The sequence below is a fragment of the Myotis daubentonii genome, chromosome 8 (genome assembly GCF_963259705.1).
Source record: "Myotis daubentonii chromosome 8, mMyoDau2.1, whole genome shotgun sequence".
NCBI lineage: Eukaryota > Metazoa > Chordata > Mammalia > Chiroptera > Vespertilionidae > Myotis > Myotis daubentonii.
The window spans coordinates 11,108,474-11,128,055 of NC_081847.1; the positions used below are offsets into that span (position 1 = coordinate 11,108,474).

The window sequence follows — 19,582 nt, forward strand, 5'->3', positions numbered from 1 at the left end:
CCCTTCCAAGATTTCAGATCAGGTTCCAATGATGAAGTCAGGGCTGCTCGCTTGCTGGAGTCACCCAGGCGTGTCCCTGTGCTGCGTGCCTGGGCCACACGCCCTGCCACCATTCCGTCCTGGGTGTGTTCTCAGCACGTTCCCCGGGAGACGCTAAGGTGCTCTCCAGTTAAGAATCACCTGCAGCGTCCAGAAAGGCAGGACAAACCTTAGAACAGTGGTTCTCAACCTTGGCTGCACATTAGAATCATCTGGGAATCTTTTTAAAACCCTGATTTCTGGGCCTCATCCTCTGGAAATTCTGTTTCTTTGTTACTAATGTTGTGGCCCCACCCCATAACCAAGAAACAGAATTTCTGGAGGATGAGGCCCAGAAATCAGGATTTTAAAAAGATTCCTGATTTAGGTGATTCTAATGTGCAGCCAAGGTTGAGAACCACTGCCTTTGAAGTGCCACAAGCCTTCAGCCAGCTGTCAGTCAGGACCCAACCAGAAAAGAGAAGCAGCCCTGAGGTTCTAAGTGCATTTAATGCAGGAAATAGACGCACAGGCGGTGAAAGAGCCGAAGAGCCACGTGGGAATGGTTAGGCAGCCGAGAGACTAATCACAGCTGGAAGCTCTACTGCTTCCACCCAGGGAGGAGGCTGGGAAGCAAGAGAGGAGGCGGACTTTTCAGAGCCCCGGAACCAGAGCCACCTGGCAGAAGCTGAGGCCAAAGCACACCCCTCGGGGGCTGGGGCCATAGAGGGGTTGGTTGCAGCCACTGTCCCCAAAATAGGGAGGGAGAGGAAGAAATACACTGGCTTCTCCCTTCCACCCATTAGCCAAGCCCAGCTGAAAGCTAGAAGCCCCGGACACACGGACACACAGACAGGGGCTACCCTGACACAGGGTGCTGAGCAGGGGCGTGAGGAATGGGTCGGAGGGCAGCGGACTCACAGGCCTCCCACCAGCCTCGTTAAATTTACAGCTTAAACCTTGGGCCACAATTTTTTGAAGTACTTTTGAGAAGTTTCAAATTTGTTTTTGAGACGGCAAAGCCCTGAGGTAGCCAGCCTTTGTCTAGAAAAATAAGGAAGGCTTACAAATATTTGAATACCAGTTACCAATTTAAATGGGATCTATAATCTTTCTAGATTCTGTCATCATCTTACACTGTCTGTATGTTTACTAAAAAGGGAAACATGCTTTTCTGTAAAAGTCAAAGGTTTGCTTTAATAGTGGTCTTGCAAAGGAACCTTGATACCATCTGTCTGTCCACCCATCTATCCATGAGACATCTATCCATCCATCCCTTTTAATATACCGGGCACGTTACAGTGCTAATGTATAACAAACAAAAATAAAAGTTCCTGTCCTGAGAACTTACATTTCAGTGGGCTATGCATGATTGCTATAGAAAACTACATTTGTTATCATGTTTGCTGTGGAACAAATTTTGGTCACCTGCAATTATGAACTATTTTGTTAAGAGAAGGATATCTTTGCTCACAAAACGTATGACAGTTAATCCAGTGCCTATGATCTCATTACTCTTACGATTAATATCACCAGAAGAAAAACGGTATATCCTCTTAATAATTTAAGAAAGTGTCTGGAAATCTCCTTCCAGAAAATATTTAAGCTGGGAAATAACTCTAACAGGTTGATTTTTGAAACACCAGGCAAACCTCTGTTCTTCTACTGTTTCTGTTACTCGTCCTCAAAGATGCGCTTTACTGAGATCGCCCTTTACTGGCCCTTTGACTGGAGGAAACGTATTTAACTTTTGTGACACTCAGTTTCTACACATAGAATAGTGGTAAGTGTCCACCTCTCTGCTGTTCAGGGCATCACATGACATAGCACATGTGATGTCAGTAATTCCTTGATATTTTTAGTCAAAAGAAAAATTTAAACCCTAGGGAAGGATAACTCTCTTCTATAAGAAACACATTGGAAATTTTGAATAAATTCTAATACATGGAGCACAAGGGTGATGACCTAGCAAACGGATATTCGGCCCTGGCTGGTATGGCTCAGTGGGTAGAGTGTCTGCCTGAGGACTGAAGTGTCCGGGGTTTGATTCCAGTCAGGGGCACATGCCCAGGTTCCGGGCTAGATCCCCAGTGGGGAGCGTGCAGGATGCAGCCAATCGGTGATTCTCTCTCATCATTGACGTTTCTCTCTCTCTCCCTGTCTCTTCCTCTCTGAAATCAATAAAAGTATTTTTAAAGAAGAAGTGTAGGAAGGAGGGGCAAACAGGAGAGGACAGGCTCCACACAGCCACGTGTCACCACAGGATAATCCAGGCTCAGATCTGCCAGATCTTTGCACTTAAAAAAACCTTACAAAACCCGATTTTTATGAGAAATCTATCATCTTTTAAGCATTGGCAACAGATTTAAATGTATCTTAGATTCTAGATTTCGAACATGGAGTAGGATTGCCCATATGTCTGAACCTCATAGGAAGGCTGCCATTTCTAAATTGTATTTCATCTATTAAATGAGAAGAGGTAAAAAAACAAACAAAACAAAAAAAACAAAAAACTTGAGAACAGAATAAATTCTGTTCATTCTAGTCAAACAAAGGCTGTTAACTTGGTAAGAAATGTCATCCTCACTGAGCAATTCAATCTAGAAGGAACCCGTATTGAAAAAGTGACCTGAAAGGGGAAAGGGAAAAAACGCCCTTCCCAGTGGTGCTGGAACAACGTATCCTGCAGCTCTGCTCACAATGGCTGGCGTGGGCGTGTGTTCACATCAACCAATAGCAAAGCAACTGCAGGTATGTTACTTACACCTAAAACACCATTAGCACCCAATAGCATCCCAAGTGAATCATGATGCCACTTTAGAATGAAATATTATGCAACCATGACAAGCAAGAGTGGGAAGCAGAGGTCTGCAAGTGCTGAGTGCCCAGGGTCACCGAGGGAGCGTTCACGTGTACCAGACTTCACCCAGACCTTCCGAAGCCGTCTCCACAGACGGGGTTGGTGAGTCTGCACGTGTAACAACTACACGGGTCCTCCTCACGCGCCAACCAAGCTGTGCAAACTCTTCAGCATTGAAGCCAGTTATGAAACAGTGTGCACCGTGTCGCATTTGATGAGGATCTGATTCAGCGGCATGTGGAAGAAACAACACTCCGCCCCCAAACACACACAAATAACAGTACCTGACACAGATAAATATGCATTTCTCGTGAAGCTCAGAAGGAGGCAGTCCAGTTGACATCTCCATAAAGAAGTTAGCGGCCCGGCCAGCATAGCTCAGTGGTTGAGCGTCGACCTATGAACCAGGAGGTCACAGTTTGATTCCCGGTCAGGGCGTCACACATGCCTGGGTTGCGGGCTCGATCCCCAGTGTGGGGCGTGCAGGAGGCAGCCTATCAATGAATCTCTCTCATCAGTGATGTTTCTATCAATAAAAATATTTTTTTAAAAAAGAAGTTAACAACCTGGACTACATCCAATTTACCTACCCAACATACCTAGAGGACAGCCTCATTCTCACAGTCTAAAATAGCAGCTGGAGTTCTTGCCATCACATCCCCATTCCAGGCAATAAAGGCAGGGAGTGATAAAGGACGGGCAAATGGCATATGTCAGCTGCTGTTTGTAAGAGATTTTCCAGAAGGTACATCACAGCATTTCATTCACGTTGCCAGAATTTAGTCCTATGGCCATGACTGGTCACAAAGGAGGCTGAGGAAAGTTTTCTTCAGAAGGTCATTCACTCAGTTATGAATCAGAAATTCTACTACGAAACTGAAACAACCAATGTTGGGTACAGAAACAACCATCTTTAGCAGGCGTATAACATTCTATCCAGTGGTGGGCGAAAGTAGGCTTACAATGGTGATTCGGATTAATGCAATAATTAACAAATAATAATACAAGAATAAACCGTTTCACTTATCACAGATGTAAACCTACTATTGCCCATCCCTGTACTGATTTGAGAGCCACATGAAATTAACATTTTTAAATTAAAAATAGACAATATCACTAGTTCATGTGGTTCATTCTATTATATACCTATGGTAAAATGTCGAGAAAGATGTATCATACATAAAGATGTAAATACTGTTTATCTATGGTTGGTGGTATCTCAGGTAGCCATGTATTATTTGTGTGTTTTTAAAATATATACCCCACAAGGAGATTTAAAAACAGCATGTAAGTTTTAGTCATAATTTTATAAAATACATGAATAAAACACACACACACTTACATATCTATATATATAAAAGCCTGACATGCTAAGTGTCTGACTGACCATTTGATCAGTCGCTATGATGCACACTGACCACCAGGGGGTAGACACTCGGACAGGTAGGTTGGCTTGTTGCTGGGGTCTGGCCGATGGGAACTGGGTGAGATGGGCCGGACATGCCCTGGAGCCCTCCCGCGGTCCCTCCCTGGCCTCTAAAATATTTATTCTAGTTAATTTCCTTTCGATGTGCACGAATCCGTGCACCGGGCCTCTAGTATATAGATAGGCAATAAGAAACAAATATTGCCCTCAGCAGCATGCCTTTTTTAGTCGGGTTACCTAGGGACAGGTATAGTGAAGGTGACTGGTAGAGTCCCAAGGATGCAGGTGCTTTCCATAGAGACAGGAAAGGTCTCCCTGGGAAGGGGCATTCCACTTGGCCCTGACTGGCAGAAAGAAGCTAGTCCTGCAAAGACCAGGGAAAAGCAGAGAGAGGGCCTCAGGGCAGGAGAGCTGGTATTTGAGCAACAGCTGGGAGGCTGTGGTAGGGGCCTGAGCACAGCAGGAGAGGACTGGCCAGCAGGAAGCCGGACTGGTGGGCAACAGCCAATCCACACCTAGCTCATTCCTGCCTCAGGGCTCTTGCTCTGCCGTCCTCCATCCCCATTCAAGTAGCACCTGCTCCGAGAGGCCTTCCTTGACCATTCCCACGGCCACGATCACATCGGTGTTTTATGTCTTCTGAGGCCTTACCACTGTCAAGCAAGAACCCTGCTGATCTGATGAGCATCGCTAGCCACTCCCAAAACTCTCTTTTTGGATCACCCCTGCACCTCCAAGGTCTAGCCCAGTGCCTGGGACATTGCAAATACTTATAAACAAGAGCAGTGGTTCTCAACCTCGCCTGCACATTAGAATCACCTGGGAATCTTTTTAAAATCCTGATTTCTGGGCCTCATCCTCCGGAAATTCTGTTTCTTTGTCACTAATGTTGTGGCCCCACCCCATAACAAAGAAACAGAATTTCCGGAGGGTGAGGCCCGGAAATGAGGATTTTAAAAAGATTCCCAGGTGATTCACATGTGCAGCCAAGGCTGAGAACCACTGCCCTGGACAGACAGACTCCAGGTAGCATGAAGTTGGATAAAATGAGTTCTAAGAAGAAAGACAAAGCAGAGGGAGGGAGGCAAGGCGGCCGGGAGGGGGAGGAGGGCCGCAGTATCAGACTGAACAAGCCAGGGATGGTCTGAGCAGGGATTTCCCCTGGGAACTTAGAAATGCGCGTTCCCGGGCCTCGCCCCAGACCTACTGACTCGGAAACTCGGGCGGGCCCAGCAGCCTGTGCTCTGACAAACCCTCCAGGTGGCTGTGCCCGGAAGGCTTGCGGGCCTCTGGGGCAGGGCCCTTCCGAGTCCGGTCCCAGGTGTCAGTCTCATCTGCATGATCGCGGTCCTCTTTATGGCACCAGTCTGGCCCGGCCCCCACCAGCCCTCGGATGAGCTGCGCGCTGACGCTCAGCGGGCTTCCTCCCAGGCCCACAGCAGCGCCCACCCAGAACTGCAGCCCGAGGCGGCCTCTCCGCCACCCAACCCCCCTCCCAGCGGCGCGGCTGCCGGGCCACCTCGGGGACCCGGCGCCCAGGGTGGCAGGTGCAAAGGCGCCCGAGCAGGGGAGGCCGAACGCATCGGCCCGGACCGCAGGGCTGCGGGAGTGGGCACAGCCCTCCCACCCGTGTCCACCCTACCCTCCCGGACTCCAGTGCGCCGTCCAGGTCCCTCGGGCCCGCGCGTCCGGGGCCGGCGGGTACCGGGCTGTGCGCAGCGCCCTGGAGCCGCTCCGCAGCCGGGCCGCGGCGCCGGGCCGAGCGCCCTCTAGGCAGCGGAAGTGGCGCTCGCTTTACATCCGTCCTCCCGCCGCCGGAGTTGGGAGAAGGAAGGCGGGGGGGTGTGGAAAAATAAAGGAAAAGCCCTCTACCATGTAGACCAGTGCCCCCCACCCCAGCACCGGCCGGGACCCTCCGTCTGCGGCCATGAACGCGACCAGCGAGGGCGAGAGCTTCCCCGGCTCCGTGCAAAGTAAGTGCTTCCCGGGCGCCGTGCGCGCTCCGGGGCCCCGGCCCAGGCCCGTCCGCGCGCAGCGAGCAGGCCCGGGGCCCCGAAATCGGGGTGACGCCGTGTCTGCGTCCCGGGGACCGCGGCGGGCGCGCTGGGCGGGAGGCGCCGGGGTGGCTTTGGGGTGCGAGCACCCTACGCGGCGCCAGGCTGGGGGCGCTCTCCGCTTCCGCAGACCCCTTGGAAGGGGGCGATGGGGGAGGGCATGCCGTTCAGACAATCGCCACCCCCTTGGGACCTTTCCCGGTCCCCTCCCCCACCCCCGTGGAGTTGGGGAGATTTGGGGTAACCGCTGCGACGCTGGTGGGAAAACTTCTGCCTCGGTGGCCCCAGATCCTTGAAGTGTGGGGATCGGAGGGTCTCACGAGGTCTGGCCGGCGGGGCTTGCTTGCCGCCCGACTGCAAAGCCTTGTCCACATTAAAGGTGGAGATTTGAATGGGGAATGGAGCCGTCGTCGTTCCTCGGAGTTTGGGGTTCGTTTTTATTTTCCTTAGGAGACAAGCAGCCCCTGGTTTCGCCCGAAGCATTGTTTCCCAAAGTGTGGTCCAGGGACTTGCGCGCACGCTAGCCACCTGGGAGCGCGGGCGCTTATTTTAAAAAGCAGAAAGCTCCCGGGGCCCCACCCCTCTGGTCAGGCTGGGTTGCCGGAGGGATGATGGAGCGGGAGAGACCCGCCCTTTCCTGGGAGATTCGGGAGCACGTGAAGTTTGAGAACGCCTGGCACAAGGGTTTGCACACACCTGGCACATAGTGAGCGCTTAGCTGTTCCTAGTTAACAGTTTGGGAGGCTTTGGCTCCCCAACTTGGCAGGGTATGTCATTTGCATAATTTGTGAAAAGCACAGATTTTCCTAAACCCCAGCCCCCCTTCACCCTTCACCCCTCTTCCTTTACGGCCTTTCTCGGAAGTGGGACTCAGATGTGTCCATGTTTAACTCCTAGCCCACCTCCCCAGGTCATTCTGATGCTGAAACAGGTTTGGAGAACTTTGCAAAGAAAAATAAATTCTTTTTGCTGGTGGTGAGCACGAGCTGTGCCCAGAGTTTTTTTTGTTTGTTTGTTTGTTTTTGTTTTGTTTTTGTTTTTTGTCTCAGTTCATTCTCACTACAAGTGCAAAGGTAGGTAATGTTTTATCATTCCAGATTTTCAGATTTGCAAATTCAAGTGGGGTCCCTCCGTCATAACCCAACCAGGAGACATGCTGGGGGCTGGGGACCCCTGCGTTGGCCTTTTACAAGCACCATCTCATTGAAGCCTCTTAACCAGGCTGTGAAGCAGAAACTTCTCCCCATTTCATCCTGGGCATCAGAACCGTCTGCGATGCAGGTCCCTCCATCTCTTGGTCCCTTGTTTCCAGTTAGTCCCAGGAGCACCTCAGCAGCCGCGGGGCAGGTTTTGAAGGAAAGGCCTCCTTCCTCCCAATCCATTGACTTCAAAGTACTTAAGTGCAGGATGGCTGATAAGGCATTGCCACGCCCCGTCTCGGAGCACCTCTCCGCAGCGGTCCACCTCATTGTATTTCCCCACAAAGATCTCTTGTCTTAGTTAGACTTGGGGGAAATTGAACATAATGGAACTGACTTTGAATTTTTCAGGAAATTGATACATGGATGCCAGCCATATATGCGCAAAATATTTCTCATATCGTTTAGGCATGGGAAAAGTTAGGAATAATATAAAGACCTAGTTATTACTGAAATTTAAGAAGCACGGGGAACATGAAATAATGTGAATGTGTTATTACATAATTATATTCACAGATACATTTTAAAGATGTAGCACAATGCTTATGGGATCTTATGTGGGGAAAAGATTAATTTTACAATACGTTATGATCTTAAACAATTTTCAATTAAAAACAATTTTTAACTGAAGATGAATGGAAGAAAATATTTTGTAATGTTCGTGATACACATACTGCTTCTCTTCTAAATTTTCTGTTATAAACATGAGTTTCCTTAGAAGAAGACAAAGTAAATTTTTAAAATAAAAATTAAGGTTCTCATGTTAGAGACTTATTAATTAGTAGTGTTTCTTTATTCAATAAGCATTACATACCCCTTTCTAATATAGTGCCAGGTACTGTGGTGGGTACTTTATAAAGTAACACAGTATTACTACTTAGCATCATTACTCGGGAGACAATGCCCCTAGCCTAATGAGAAGTCTGCAATTGGTTGATTCAGGCGATCAGTGAAGTAAGGACCAGCATCTGTAGGCATCTCAACATTTTCCTCATAGTTACAATATGGCTGCACAAGCCCCTGTTATCACATCTGCATTCAAGGGAAAATGCCTGATCCCTTTTTATCATGAAAGCCAAACTTTCTCCAGAAACTCCTTTAGCAGTGTGCTGCAGGGGTTCCGAAGTACGGAGGGGACCAACATTATTTAGAGTGGTGGCTCTTACAATTAGGGGGGCGGGTGGCGGGTGGATAGGATTTGGAAATGTGGAGGGATTCGTTTTCATGACTGGGAAGTACAACCATTCTTTTTTTCTTTTTTTTTTCTTGTTTGATTATCTTTTTAATCCTTATGAGGGGGAAAAAGAGGTACAACCAGTCTTTAGCTGGGCGGGTAGATGGCTGCTGATTTTTCGAAGTGCAGGGCAGACACGCATATCAAAGAACATTCTCCTGTAAAACGCCACTCGTGCCCCTAAGGACAAAAATGTGTTAGGAGCCATTACTTGGGTCTGGGTGCGTTACTGCTAGGACAGACTCGGAAACCTGTGTGCAAGGAAGAAGAGGGAAGTGGAATGGACATTGAGCCGGCAACTAGCCATGTCTGCCACCATGCCCTGTTTTCCTACATGGGTTTGGTTTGTATTGTGATTTCACACTGTTTGGGATTAATCTGTCGCTTTCCCTTTGTCCCATGGAGTTCCTGGGGGCACAACGGTGCTGGTCGAGCTGACCCCCGACATCCATATCTGTGGCATCTGCAAGCAGCAGTTTAACAACTTGGACGCCTTTGTAGCTCACAAGCAGAGTGGCTGCCAGCTGACCAGCACGACCGGGGCGGCGCCCAGCACCGTCCAGTTCGTTTCCGAGGAAACGGTGCCTGCCACCCAGACACAGACCACCACCAGGACCATCACCTCGGAGACCCAGACCATCACAGGTACGGCGGGGGGATGGGGAGCCGGGCAAAGTGGGCCATGTCCCAGGCGCCGCCACGGAACTTGTGAAAAATATAGCTTCCCAGGGTTCACCCGCTAGGGTTGCTGGTTCATTATTTTTAACAAGCTCCACTGGGAAGCCAGCCGCCCAGCAGGGTTTGGGAACGGCTGGGTTAAAATATTAAGTGTTAGCAGTTAAACATGTTGTCACATGTTAAACAAAACAAAATTTAAAAAACAAGTTTCTAAAGCAAAAACCTAATTCTAAGAGGAAGAATACTCGCAGGAAATGCATTGCTGTTAAAAAAAAAAAAAAAAAAAAGATAGCTATTCTGGGTGATGGGAATATGTATGTGGTCTTCACATTTGCATTATTTGTATTAAGAGATAAAAAAAGAGGGGTGTTTTTTTTTTTTTTGCCTGTTTTTAACCCTATAAGCAGGCATTGATGCCTCCCTCCCCTGGGGTACAACCAGGAAAACAGAAAAGTTCATCCCAGTTCTGGGTGGTATCCGTTCACTCCACCAAAAATAAACTGTAGATGGATCCCAAATTTAACTGTGTATGATGAAACCATAAATGTCCCAGAGTAAATACTATACACACAGACACACACACACGTGTACCCACAGACACATGCGCGCACACAAACACACACATACACCTACACTTACACCTATATAACCTGTCTTAAGGGGTCAGACAGATAACTTTACAAATATGAAGTAACCCATTTATGAGTTAGTACTGACATTGTGGGGTCCTGTGGGGAATTGGAGAATGTATTCCTTAGCTAAAGGCATTCACATTTTTAAATTAAAAAAAAAAAAAAATGCTGTGCCTACCAAAGAAGACAGGTTGTGGACACCACCCACCACCACCACCCCCAAAGAAAAAGAAGCATGTAAGTAGCTGCAGATTAACTTGCAATTTTTCCAAAGTAAAAACAATGTATTGAAAAGTCTAAAGACAACTGGAGAAGAGTATTGTAACATATATGACTAAGGCCTAATGTTCGTCATATGTAAAGAACTCCTAAAAATCAGTGACGTCGAGAAAAAGAACCAAGTGGAAAAGTCGGCAAAGGCAATAATAGGTGCTAGACAAGAGGCACCAGCAGGGAAGTATGCTTGCTGCCTCAGCAGTGAAAGACATGCCTGTCGACAAGGCTTAGGGGGAGGAGCTGCTCCCCTTCCTGGGGAGGTAAATTCACATAACCTGGGTGATGTTGTGGTATCTTTTGAGTTTTTAATGTTAGATTTCAGATCTTTCACATTTCAAAATGTACATAAAACACATTTACCCCGTAAGTCCACTCGCAGGTATTTATCCTGTAAAACTTATAGCGCATACTATAAAGAAAGTGGAACTTTTATATGTCTACAACAAGAGGAAATTAGATAAATCAATATCAGAGATTCAGACAGTGGAGTAAAACTTGGCCTTGAAAAGGGGAGCGAGATCTATATGCAGACAGAGAAAAATCTCAACGTGTAAAACTCATACAGATGCATACATATATATCATTATGTTCAAGGGCAGCTTCTAGAACAGGAGTGAGGCAGGTCATACTAATGAGAGGAATGTAAACTGTGCACATTAGGGAATGGTGAGGACTGTGGCAAAGCAGAGATAGCTGCTCTTTGGATGCAACCAGATACTTGAGTTTTTCAGAGAAACCAACCAACTGTGAAACTTCCCAAACTTTGCAACTTTGATGGCCAAACAAAACACATCTGTGCGCCTGGCTGAGCCACAGGCTTTTTTTTTTTTTTTTTTTTTTTTTTTAGCATATTCTCATGTTTACCAGATAGTTCATCTGGAGCTGAGGCGTGGAGAACACCACCTACTTTCTCTTCATCGAATATATGTTGCTGTGATGTTTGAATTTGTTGGTAGTAAGCAAAGTTCTGCAGTTGTTTCCCTAATGCACCCAAAATAGTGTTTCTGCTGAGTTTTTAAAACATTGAAATATCATTAACTGGTCACCTCACAAACCTTAATAATAATACCTCGAGGTCTTCCCACTCTCTCCAGAGTTTATCTTAATTATTATTTTAGAGGAAGTCACCAAGAACATTTGAAACCTAAAATACACGTTGGAGATGGGCCTGGTGCAACCTTCTCATCCTACAGCTAGACCAGTGTAGCTGTAGATGTGGCTGAGAGATGGCCAGGGTCCCACCACAGGATCAGGACGGTCCTGGGACTCAGGTATCATGGCCCTTGCCCCGGGCGCCTTCTCTCTGCAGACTCAGCTCCCTGTCCTCAGAAGCAGACGCCCGGTCCCCTCACGCTATGCCGTGGTGCCACAGTGTGAGAAGGCGTCGAGGCCCACACTTCATTTGTGTTCCAATCATTACATCCTTCTGTGTTCTGAGCCTTTGCCTATGAGGTTCCCTCTGCCTGAAATACCTTTCCTGTCTTTGCCTGGCTGACGCCAGCTCAGCCTAAGAGTTTAAGGTTCATAACTGTCTGCACACAGAGCATCTGGCTTATCCTGGAACATCCCCTCCCCTGTGAATTGCAGCAGCCGCGACGCACACCTTTCTGTTTTCCAGAGGAGCCAGGATTCCTCTGGCCTCAGAGCTGCCGTGCGTGTTGTTCCTCTGCCTGGAACTGACTTAGTTCTTAGGCATCCTCAGAGCTGCACCTAGAGGCATTTCCTCCAACCCCCCTCCTTAATATCACACTCATACACTATTCTCTCAGACCAGGTCAGGTCCCCATAACTCAATGATTATGTAGGCATGAACCTTAAGGTCTGCCCCATCACTGAACCATAAGCACCATGAATGAGGTCAGGGCTGCACTCAGGGCTTGCAAGAGGCAGCTGGGCCACAGAGGGACAGGGAGGTAGGAGGCAGTGAGAAACCTCATCTCAGAAGCGGCGGGAGGGAAATCACGGCTAGCTTCTAGGTGGAGGTGACTTTTAACCTGGAACCTGAAGAGTGAAAACTAACCAAAGGAGATGAACAGATCATTCTAGGTCAAGTGATCAATTCAACTAGTATTGGCGGGGGACTTGCCATGAGCCAGGCCCCGCGCCGGCATTTTCTGGGTGCTGTATAGTTTTCGCAGCCCGATTCACTGAACAAGAGCTGACACTGACAGTGCTAAGTGTCCTCCATGCAGAAGCCCTACAGCCGGGTTAGAACCCCCAAGGTGACTGCAACCCCAGCACCTCCGTGTTACAGCTGGGGAAGCGGAGACACGGGGCTAAGTGGCTCTTAGCAGAGGGAACACGTGTCTCAGGCAGAGGGAACAGGTCCCCCGCCAGTACTGTCCCTTGGCAGCCACACAGGGCTGCCAAGAAGGTGCTGGGCAGGAGGGTGCTCATTCTGGGTTGAGTAAATGAACCACTCACTGTCCAAGTGACATTCATCAGTGAAACTGACCCCACACCCAATGGCTCCTCTGTCCTCCTAGTTCTTGGCCCGATGACATCCATCTCAGCATTTCCACCGCCCACGTTCCTTCACTCACGCTGTGCCTGTACGCTCGGGCCAGACCTGGAGTCCTCTTCGTTCCCAACTCATGGTGGCGCCCACTGCACATGTCAAAGGGAGCGCCCAGCTCCGAGCTCTGAGCTGGACTCGCATCGCCGTCTAACGCCTCACAGCCCTGGACCGGGCAAGTCACTTACATGCTCTGATTAATATTCCTCATCTGGCCCTCCTTGGTGTGCTCAGTGGTTAGAGCGTCGGCCTGCACACCAAGGGGTCTCGGGTTCGATTCCTGTTCAAAGGCACGTACCTTGGTTGCAGGCTGGGTCCCCGGCCCGGTAGGGGCTTGTGCAGGAGGCAACCAATGGATGTGTCTCTCACATTGATGTTTTTCTCCCCCATGTCTTCTCCCCACACCTCCCTTCCACTCTTATCTAAAAGCAGTAGAAAAGTACCCTCGGGTGAGGATTAAAAAAAATAATTCCTCCTCTGTACAAAGAGATCATTATGGTACCTAACACGATTAGGGCATAGAGTTAGCACCAGGTATTGTAAGGATTCTGCAGCGATCCACGGAAAGGACCTGGGGCAGAGGGATGGGACTCAGCAAATGACTGATTTTCTTAACGAGGAGGTGAATGAACAGATGGTGAGATCTGCTGCTTTTCTGCCCGACTCGGCTGCCCTTTCCAATCGTTCCTGCGCCTGTGCCACAAAACAAGCGGAATCTTGCGGGTTTCCTTTCTTTCACACAGTTTAGTTTGGTTTTCTGGGCCCAGCTCCCCCTACACCGGGGCATCAGTGTCCCACCCATGACGGTGCCCAGACCTGCCTATGGACCTGCCTGTGGACTGGAGTCCCCAGGGAGCTTATTAAGGACCCCGGTGCCTGGCCTCCGCCTCCTGGAGCTGCACCTCTCGCTGAGGCGCAGGCACCTGGTGCTTAACAAGCTCCCCGGGGGATTCCGGTCTCAGCCAGGTGGGAGAGCCCCTCCCCGCCCGAGGCCACAGCCCGAACCCTGACACCGGCAGCTCTCTCCAGATGCCCCCCCCCCCCCGGACGCGGTCCAGGCTTATTTCTCGCTCTTTGGTCCTTGATGAAGCCGACCTCCTCGTCACTCAGCTCCTGGGTCTCTCTGTCCTACACTAGCTGGGTGTACAGTAACATGTATTCTCTGCCGGTACTTTAGAAGCTTCCTGCTTCACATTGGATTGAAGAACTTGCCTGTAGGAGCAGTAAAATTAGCTGCTGGTGCTGGTGGGGGGGAAATAGCATCCCACGTGCATTTTCTAAGTTCTGGCTTAAAATCGTGGGGCTTTGGAGGCAGGGGCCTGGGTTCGAGTCTTGGCTGCATGGGGCCGGAGGAGCCAAGGACTCTGGGTGTCTCATTTTTAAAGTGGGGGCAGGAGTAAATGGCAAGTTCGGGGCCCTGAGCCGGACGGGGCGGAGCTCCTGCCGTGAGCACTTGCGGTCACCGTGGGCAGGTCACTTGGCCCCGTGTCTCTGCTTCCCCAGCTGTAACACGGAGGTGCTGGGGTTGCAGTCACCTTGGGGGTTCTAACCCGGCTGTAGGGCTTCTGCATGGGGGACACTTTGCACTGTCAGTGTCAGCTCTTGTTCAGTGAATCGGGCTGCGAAAACTATACAGCACCCAGAAAATGCCGGCACCGGGCCTGGCTCATGGCAAGTCCCCCGCCAATACTAGTTGAATTGATCACTTGACCTAGAATGATCTGTTCATCTCCTTTGGTTAGTTTTCACTCTTCAGGTTCCAGGTTAAAAGTCACCTCCACCTAGAAGCTAGCCGTGATTTCCCCTCCCGCCACTCCTGAGATGAGGTTTCTCACTGCCTCCCACCTAGCACTCACCGCAGTCGTAACTGACCAGTTACTTGGTGACAGGCAGTTTTTACTTAGCCGGAGAAGTGAAGTGGGCTGCTGTTGGGGGTCTGGCAGTGTGGTGGATGCAGCAGATGGAGGGTGGGAGGGCCGTGGGCAGCCAGCTGAGAGAGGAAAGCGGCCAGACAGCTGGGAGCCATCGTCGGGAGGTCTTGGTGTTGCTAGGAGCCAGGCTGGCTCTCCCAGGCCAGGCTGTTCTGTCGAACATTAACAGTGTCACAGAGCATCAACCTGGTCAGGGCCACTGTGACCATGGAGGAACTGGAAAAAAAAAATGCCTTCGTCATCGTTTGGCACCAAAAAATAGCAAACATCCCCCACACTGATCTGAGCAACGCCTGCTTCTCTACCTGTTACAGTTTTAGCCTCCTCCACTGCTTGGTAATATTTACTATGATGTCAAATCACAGTCTTTCCCCCACTTTTTCTTTTATTTTTAAATATGATTTATTGATTTCTTTCTTTTTTTAGAGAGAGAGAGAGAGAGGGAAGGGAGAGGGAGAGAGAGATGGAAACATCAATGATGAGAGAAACATCAATGGACTGCCCCCTGCGTACTCCCTACTGGGGATTGAGCCCGCAACCCCTGTGCCCTGACTGGGAATCAAGCCATGACCTCTTGGTTTATAGGTTGGTGCTTAACCACTGAACCACGCCGGCCAGGCTCCCCCACTTTCTGGCAGCTTCCAATGCAGGCTTCCTTGAACCCTCCCCCAAAATTACCTAGCATGAGCCCCAAATCTGAGTCCTTTCCAGCACCCTGTCACAGACTCCATGGCTCCCATGGTCTGAGGGTTCCCTCCTGCAGTGAGTAATAATAAACTTAGTCACCTGCAGGTGTGCCCCTGGTCTGTGGCCAGAGGACATTGACATAGGGAAGAACAAACTCACCTCGTTGGTCTGAAAGCCTTAAAAAAGAATCTGAGGGCTTGTTAGGCCTGTGAGCCATTGATGAGTGGTTTAACTTCTAGTTTACTAGACTGTCAGTCTCCCTGCAGGCAGGCCTGGCCCCTCACAGGCGCTCAGAGAAGCAGTTACCGAGTGAGAACAGGAGCGGGCGCTCAGCTGTAAGGATGAAGTTCATTAACGGGCATGAAGCACAAGGCCAGGCGCCTGCCCCATCCCAGGGCCCAGGGACAGTAGCTCTGGGCCTGTTGTGCGCCAGACGCTGGAGCCGAGAAATGGAGATGCTCACCCCTGGAGACTTCCAAGCCCGTGAGCAGGGGAGCAGGACCGAGGTGTGAGACATGCACGCCCAGCCATGTGGGATGAGCACAGCCTTGTCGGAAAGTAAAAGGAGTAGTTAGTCCCCAGGGGAAAGCCAGGGAAAATACTGTGAGGTCAAACGTATGAGTCGTCTTGAAAGAATCACCTGCCTTTGGGAAGAAGATGGTGGGAAGGGGGCATTTCCTGATGGTGGTCTGCGGGTGGGGCAGCTCGAGGCAAGATCTGATAACCGTGCCCAGAGATGACCCGGGGAGTAGTGGTAGGAGCCATGCTTCATCTCTGGCCTTTTTTCTGAAGGAGCTGGGGAGCCACTGAAGGTTGTTGAGCACATGAGTGACGCAGTAAGACAAACTATGTAATGATTTGTCATACAACGTGGCAACAATAATACTAGCTAATTCTTTGTTGTTTTTTTAATATGTTCTTATTGATTTCAGAGAGAGGAAGGGAGATAGAGAGAGATAATTAGCTATGCCCGGACCAAGAGGTCACAGTTCGATTCCTGGTCACGGCACATGCCCGGGTTGTGGGCTGGATCCCCAGTGTGCGGTGTGCAGGAGGCAGCTGATCAGTGATTCTCTCTCATCATTGATGTTTCTCTCTCTCTGAAATCAATAAAAATCTAGTTTAAAAATATAGCTATAAAGATATCCAGACTTTACCCCTGATATCTCCATCAGAATCTCTGGTACATGATCAAATTTGAGAACCACCAGACCAGGAAAAGGGGAGAAAGGAAGGAAATCTATTGGCATCGGCGTCTGGCACATAGTAGGTGCTCAGAGATCTGAATGAATAAGTGAGCCCAGCACTCGGAGAGGAAAGGGGGTGTGGGAAGTGGGAAGGAAGCTCCATTCCGCTTGTAGTGGTGGGTTTTTTGTTCCTGTTCAGTGAATTCTCAGTCTAGTGCGGGTTCACTTTGTGTTAGGGAGGACAGTTGGTTGGTTGCCTGTGACAGACCCCTGCTCTGGCTGTCGTAGTTTAAGCCCGAGAGGAGGCTTTTATTTAGAAGGGAATAGGGAGTCACTGAGGACCAAGGGCAAGGATGTGGCTGGAACTCAAAAGAGAGCGATACTGCCCAGCTGGTGTGGTTCAGTGGTTGAGCGTTGACCTATAACCAGGAGGTCATGGTTCGATTCCCAGTCAGGGCACATGCCCGGGTTTTGGGTTCAATCCCCAGTAGAGGGTGCGCAAGAGGCAGCCAATCAATGATACGCTCTCATCATTAATGTTTCTCTCTCTCCCTTCCTCTCTGAAATCAATAAAAATATGTGTTGTTTTTTAAAAAAAAAAAAAAAAGTGGCTCTAGCCCAGCGGTTCTCAACCTGTGCGTCGCGACCCCTTTGGCGGTCGAACAACCCTTTCACAGGGGTCGCCTAAGACCATCCTGCATATCAGATATTTACATTATGATTCATAACAGTAGCAACATTACAGTTATGAAGTAGCAATGAAAATAATTTTATGGTTGGGTTACAACATGAGGAACTGTATTTAAAGGGCCAGAAGGTTGAGAACCACTGCTCTAGCCGGTTTGGCTCAGTAGACAAAGTTTTGACTTGCAGACTGAAGGGTCCGGGTTTGATTCCTGGTCAGGGCACATGCCCAGGGTTACGGGCTCGATCCCCAGTTGGGGGCGTGCAGGAGGCAGCTGATCAATGATTCTCTCTCATTATGTTTCTCTCTCCCTCTTCCTTTCTCTCTGAAATCAATAAAAAAATATTTTTAAAAAGATAAAAATAAAAATGTAAGAAGCGATGGACACCAGAAGCCAGAAATATATTTGGGATTTCGGATGTTCACGGTTCAAAGTGTGGCCCGAGGACCAGGCGCACTGCTCAGGAGCTTGTTAGAAACCCAGTCTCGGCCCCACCCAGAGCTGCTGACTCCGAATCTGCATTTAAAGAGATCTCAGGATGGTCTGTGTGCTTGTTACACGGGGAGAAGCGCGCTGTCGGCGTGACAGCTCCCAAGTTTTTTATGCCTCTTTTTTCTGCAGAAGGAAAGTCCAAGCCAAAACGCAGTCTTAGTCCCAATTCTTAATTCCAAGGCAAGCGGATCTGATTATCCTGTCAGGTGTCTGCTGGGACAGGAAGGTCTGAGCGTGCCGGTCGCTGCTCACATCCCCGTTTTACTGGCAAAAGAACTGAAGAGCAGCGACATGGTTCGGTCAAGACCCCATAGCTAGTGAGGGTGGGGACAGAGGTTGGTCCCAGGTCAGCCTGGCGTTTACACACACAGCACATACACACTCACACTCATCCCTGGGGACGAGTGGCTACTCCAACACCAAACTGCACACAGACACTCAAAGCAGCCCCTCCGTGATCAAGGCCACCTGAAGGCTTTCCCTGTGGGGCCTGCAGGTCCCATGGCAAGAAGCCGAGTGTGGGGGAGGGATGAAATTGGGGTGGGGGGCCTGATAAAGCCATCCAGGAGGCTCCAACAAGACTGGGTAACTTGGCTGTTGAATTCCAGACACCTGCAACAGAAGACGATTAATAATCACACGCTTCTGTGTTCTGTATTGAAATGTCACCTCCTCACTGAGGCCTTCTGGGATTACCTTACTTAAAGTCGCATGCCTCCAGCACTTCCTGTCCCACTTCCCTGCTGTATTTGTCTTCATAGCATTGAGCTGTAGAGTATTTATTTACTTTTTTTTTTTTTTTTTTTGCTTGCACACTCACAACTAGAGTACCAACTCCTTAAAGGCAGGGGTTTTGCCTGTGGCTCACTGATGTGTTTCCATGCCTGGCACACAGTAGGTGCTTCGTAAATTTTTGCTAAATAAATCCGTGAAGAATGCCAATAGCAGTAACAGTTTCACAGGCTTGAGCTCTAATCCTCACAACAGCCCGAGGAGATAGGAATGGGAATCGCCCTGTTTTTCAGGTGAGGAAACCGAGACTCAAGAAGATAAGACTTAGGAGCCCAAGCCCTTGAACAAACCCTTTCCCGTCCAGGAGACATCTGTTTGGGGTGACTCACATGTTATGTGTGAGCAGCCCTGCCTCTGAAATGATCCCTGCAGTTGGGTGCCTGGCCCTTTGCTTCCTGCCATCTCCCCCACACAACAAAGGCAGAATGGACAAATGGGGCTGCATCAAACTTCTGCGCATCACAGGCAACAGCAGCCTGGAAAGGCAGCCTACGGAATGGGAGAAAGTATTTGCAAGCCACACCTCTGCGACCTGGTTAATATCCACATTCCTCCCGCGAGCCCCCTCTGCTGTGACTTGCCATGAAATCCTGGGGCGCTGAGGCTCACAAGAGAGGGGCCGGCGGGAGGTAAGGAGCCGAAGCCCCGCCCATCTCCCGGGAGTCACGCTCAGCTCAGAGGACAGGGGCCCTGCATTCACCTCCTGGGAGGACTGAGGGACTCCTTGAGCTGGCCTGTGGGGGACCTGGCCACTCCCACAACCCTCCCTCCACCCACCACACACACCTGCCAGCCTTCTTTTTGTACAGAAAGCTGTGGAGCAGAAAGCTAGGAGGTCATGTGAACATGACCAGCCATCCTAGTTAGCACCGCAAACCCTATGTCCTGGGTGACCCTCACCCTCCGGCAAACAGA

The 19,582-nt window shown here is 49.6% G+C and overlaps 1 protein-coding gene across 9 annotated transcripts in view; it reads left to right on the forward strand.

Moving 5' to 3' along the window:
• The first annotated feature begins 5,755 nt into the window (after positions 1–5,755).
• Positions 5,756–19,582, forward strand: part of ZFP64 (ZFP64 zinc finger protein) — a 249,068-nt gene continuing 235,241 nt past the window's right edge. For 2 of the 9 annotated variants that reach the window (XM_059705282.1, XM_059705281.1), the window contains exons 1-2: positions 6,045–6,277; positions 9,197–9,436. In XM_059705282.1, the coding sequence (XP_059561265.1) occupies positions 6,232–6,277; positions 9,197–9,436 (286 nt within the window). In that variant the 5' untranslated portion in view covers positions 6,045–6,231. Of the gene's footprint in view, positions 6,278–9,196; positions 9,437–19,582 lie in introns of all 9 variants that reach the window. The other 7 variants (XM_059705284.1, XM_059705283.1, XM_059705286.1 and 4 more) reach the window with 5 other exon arrangements.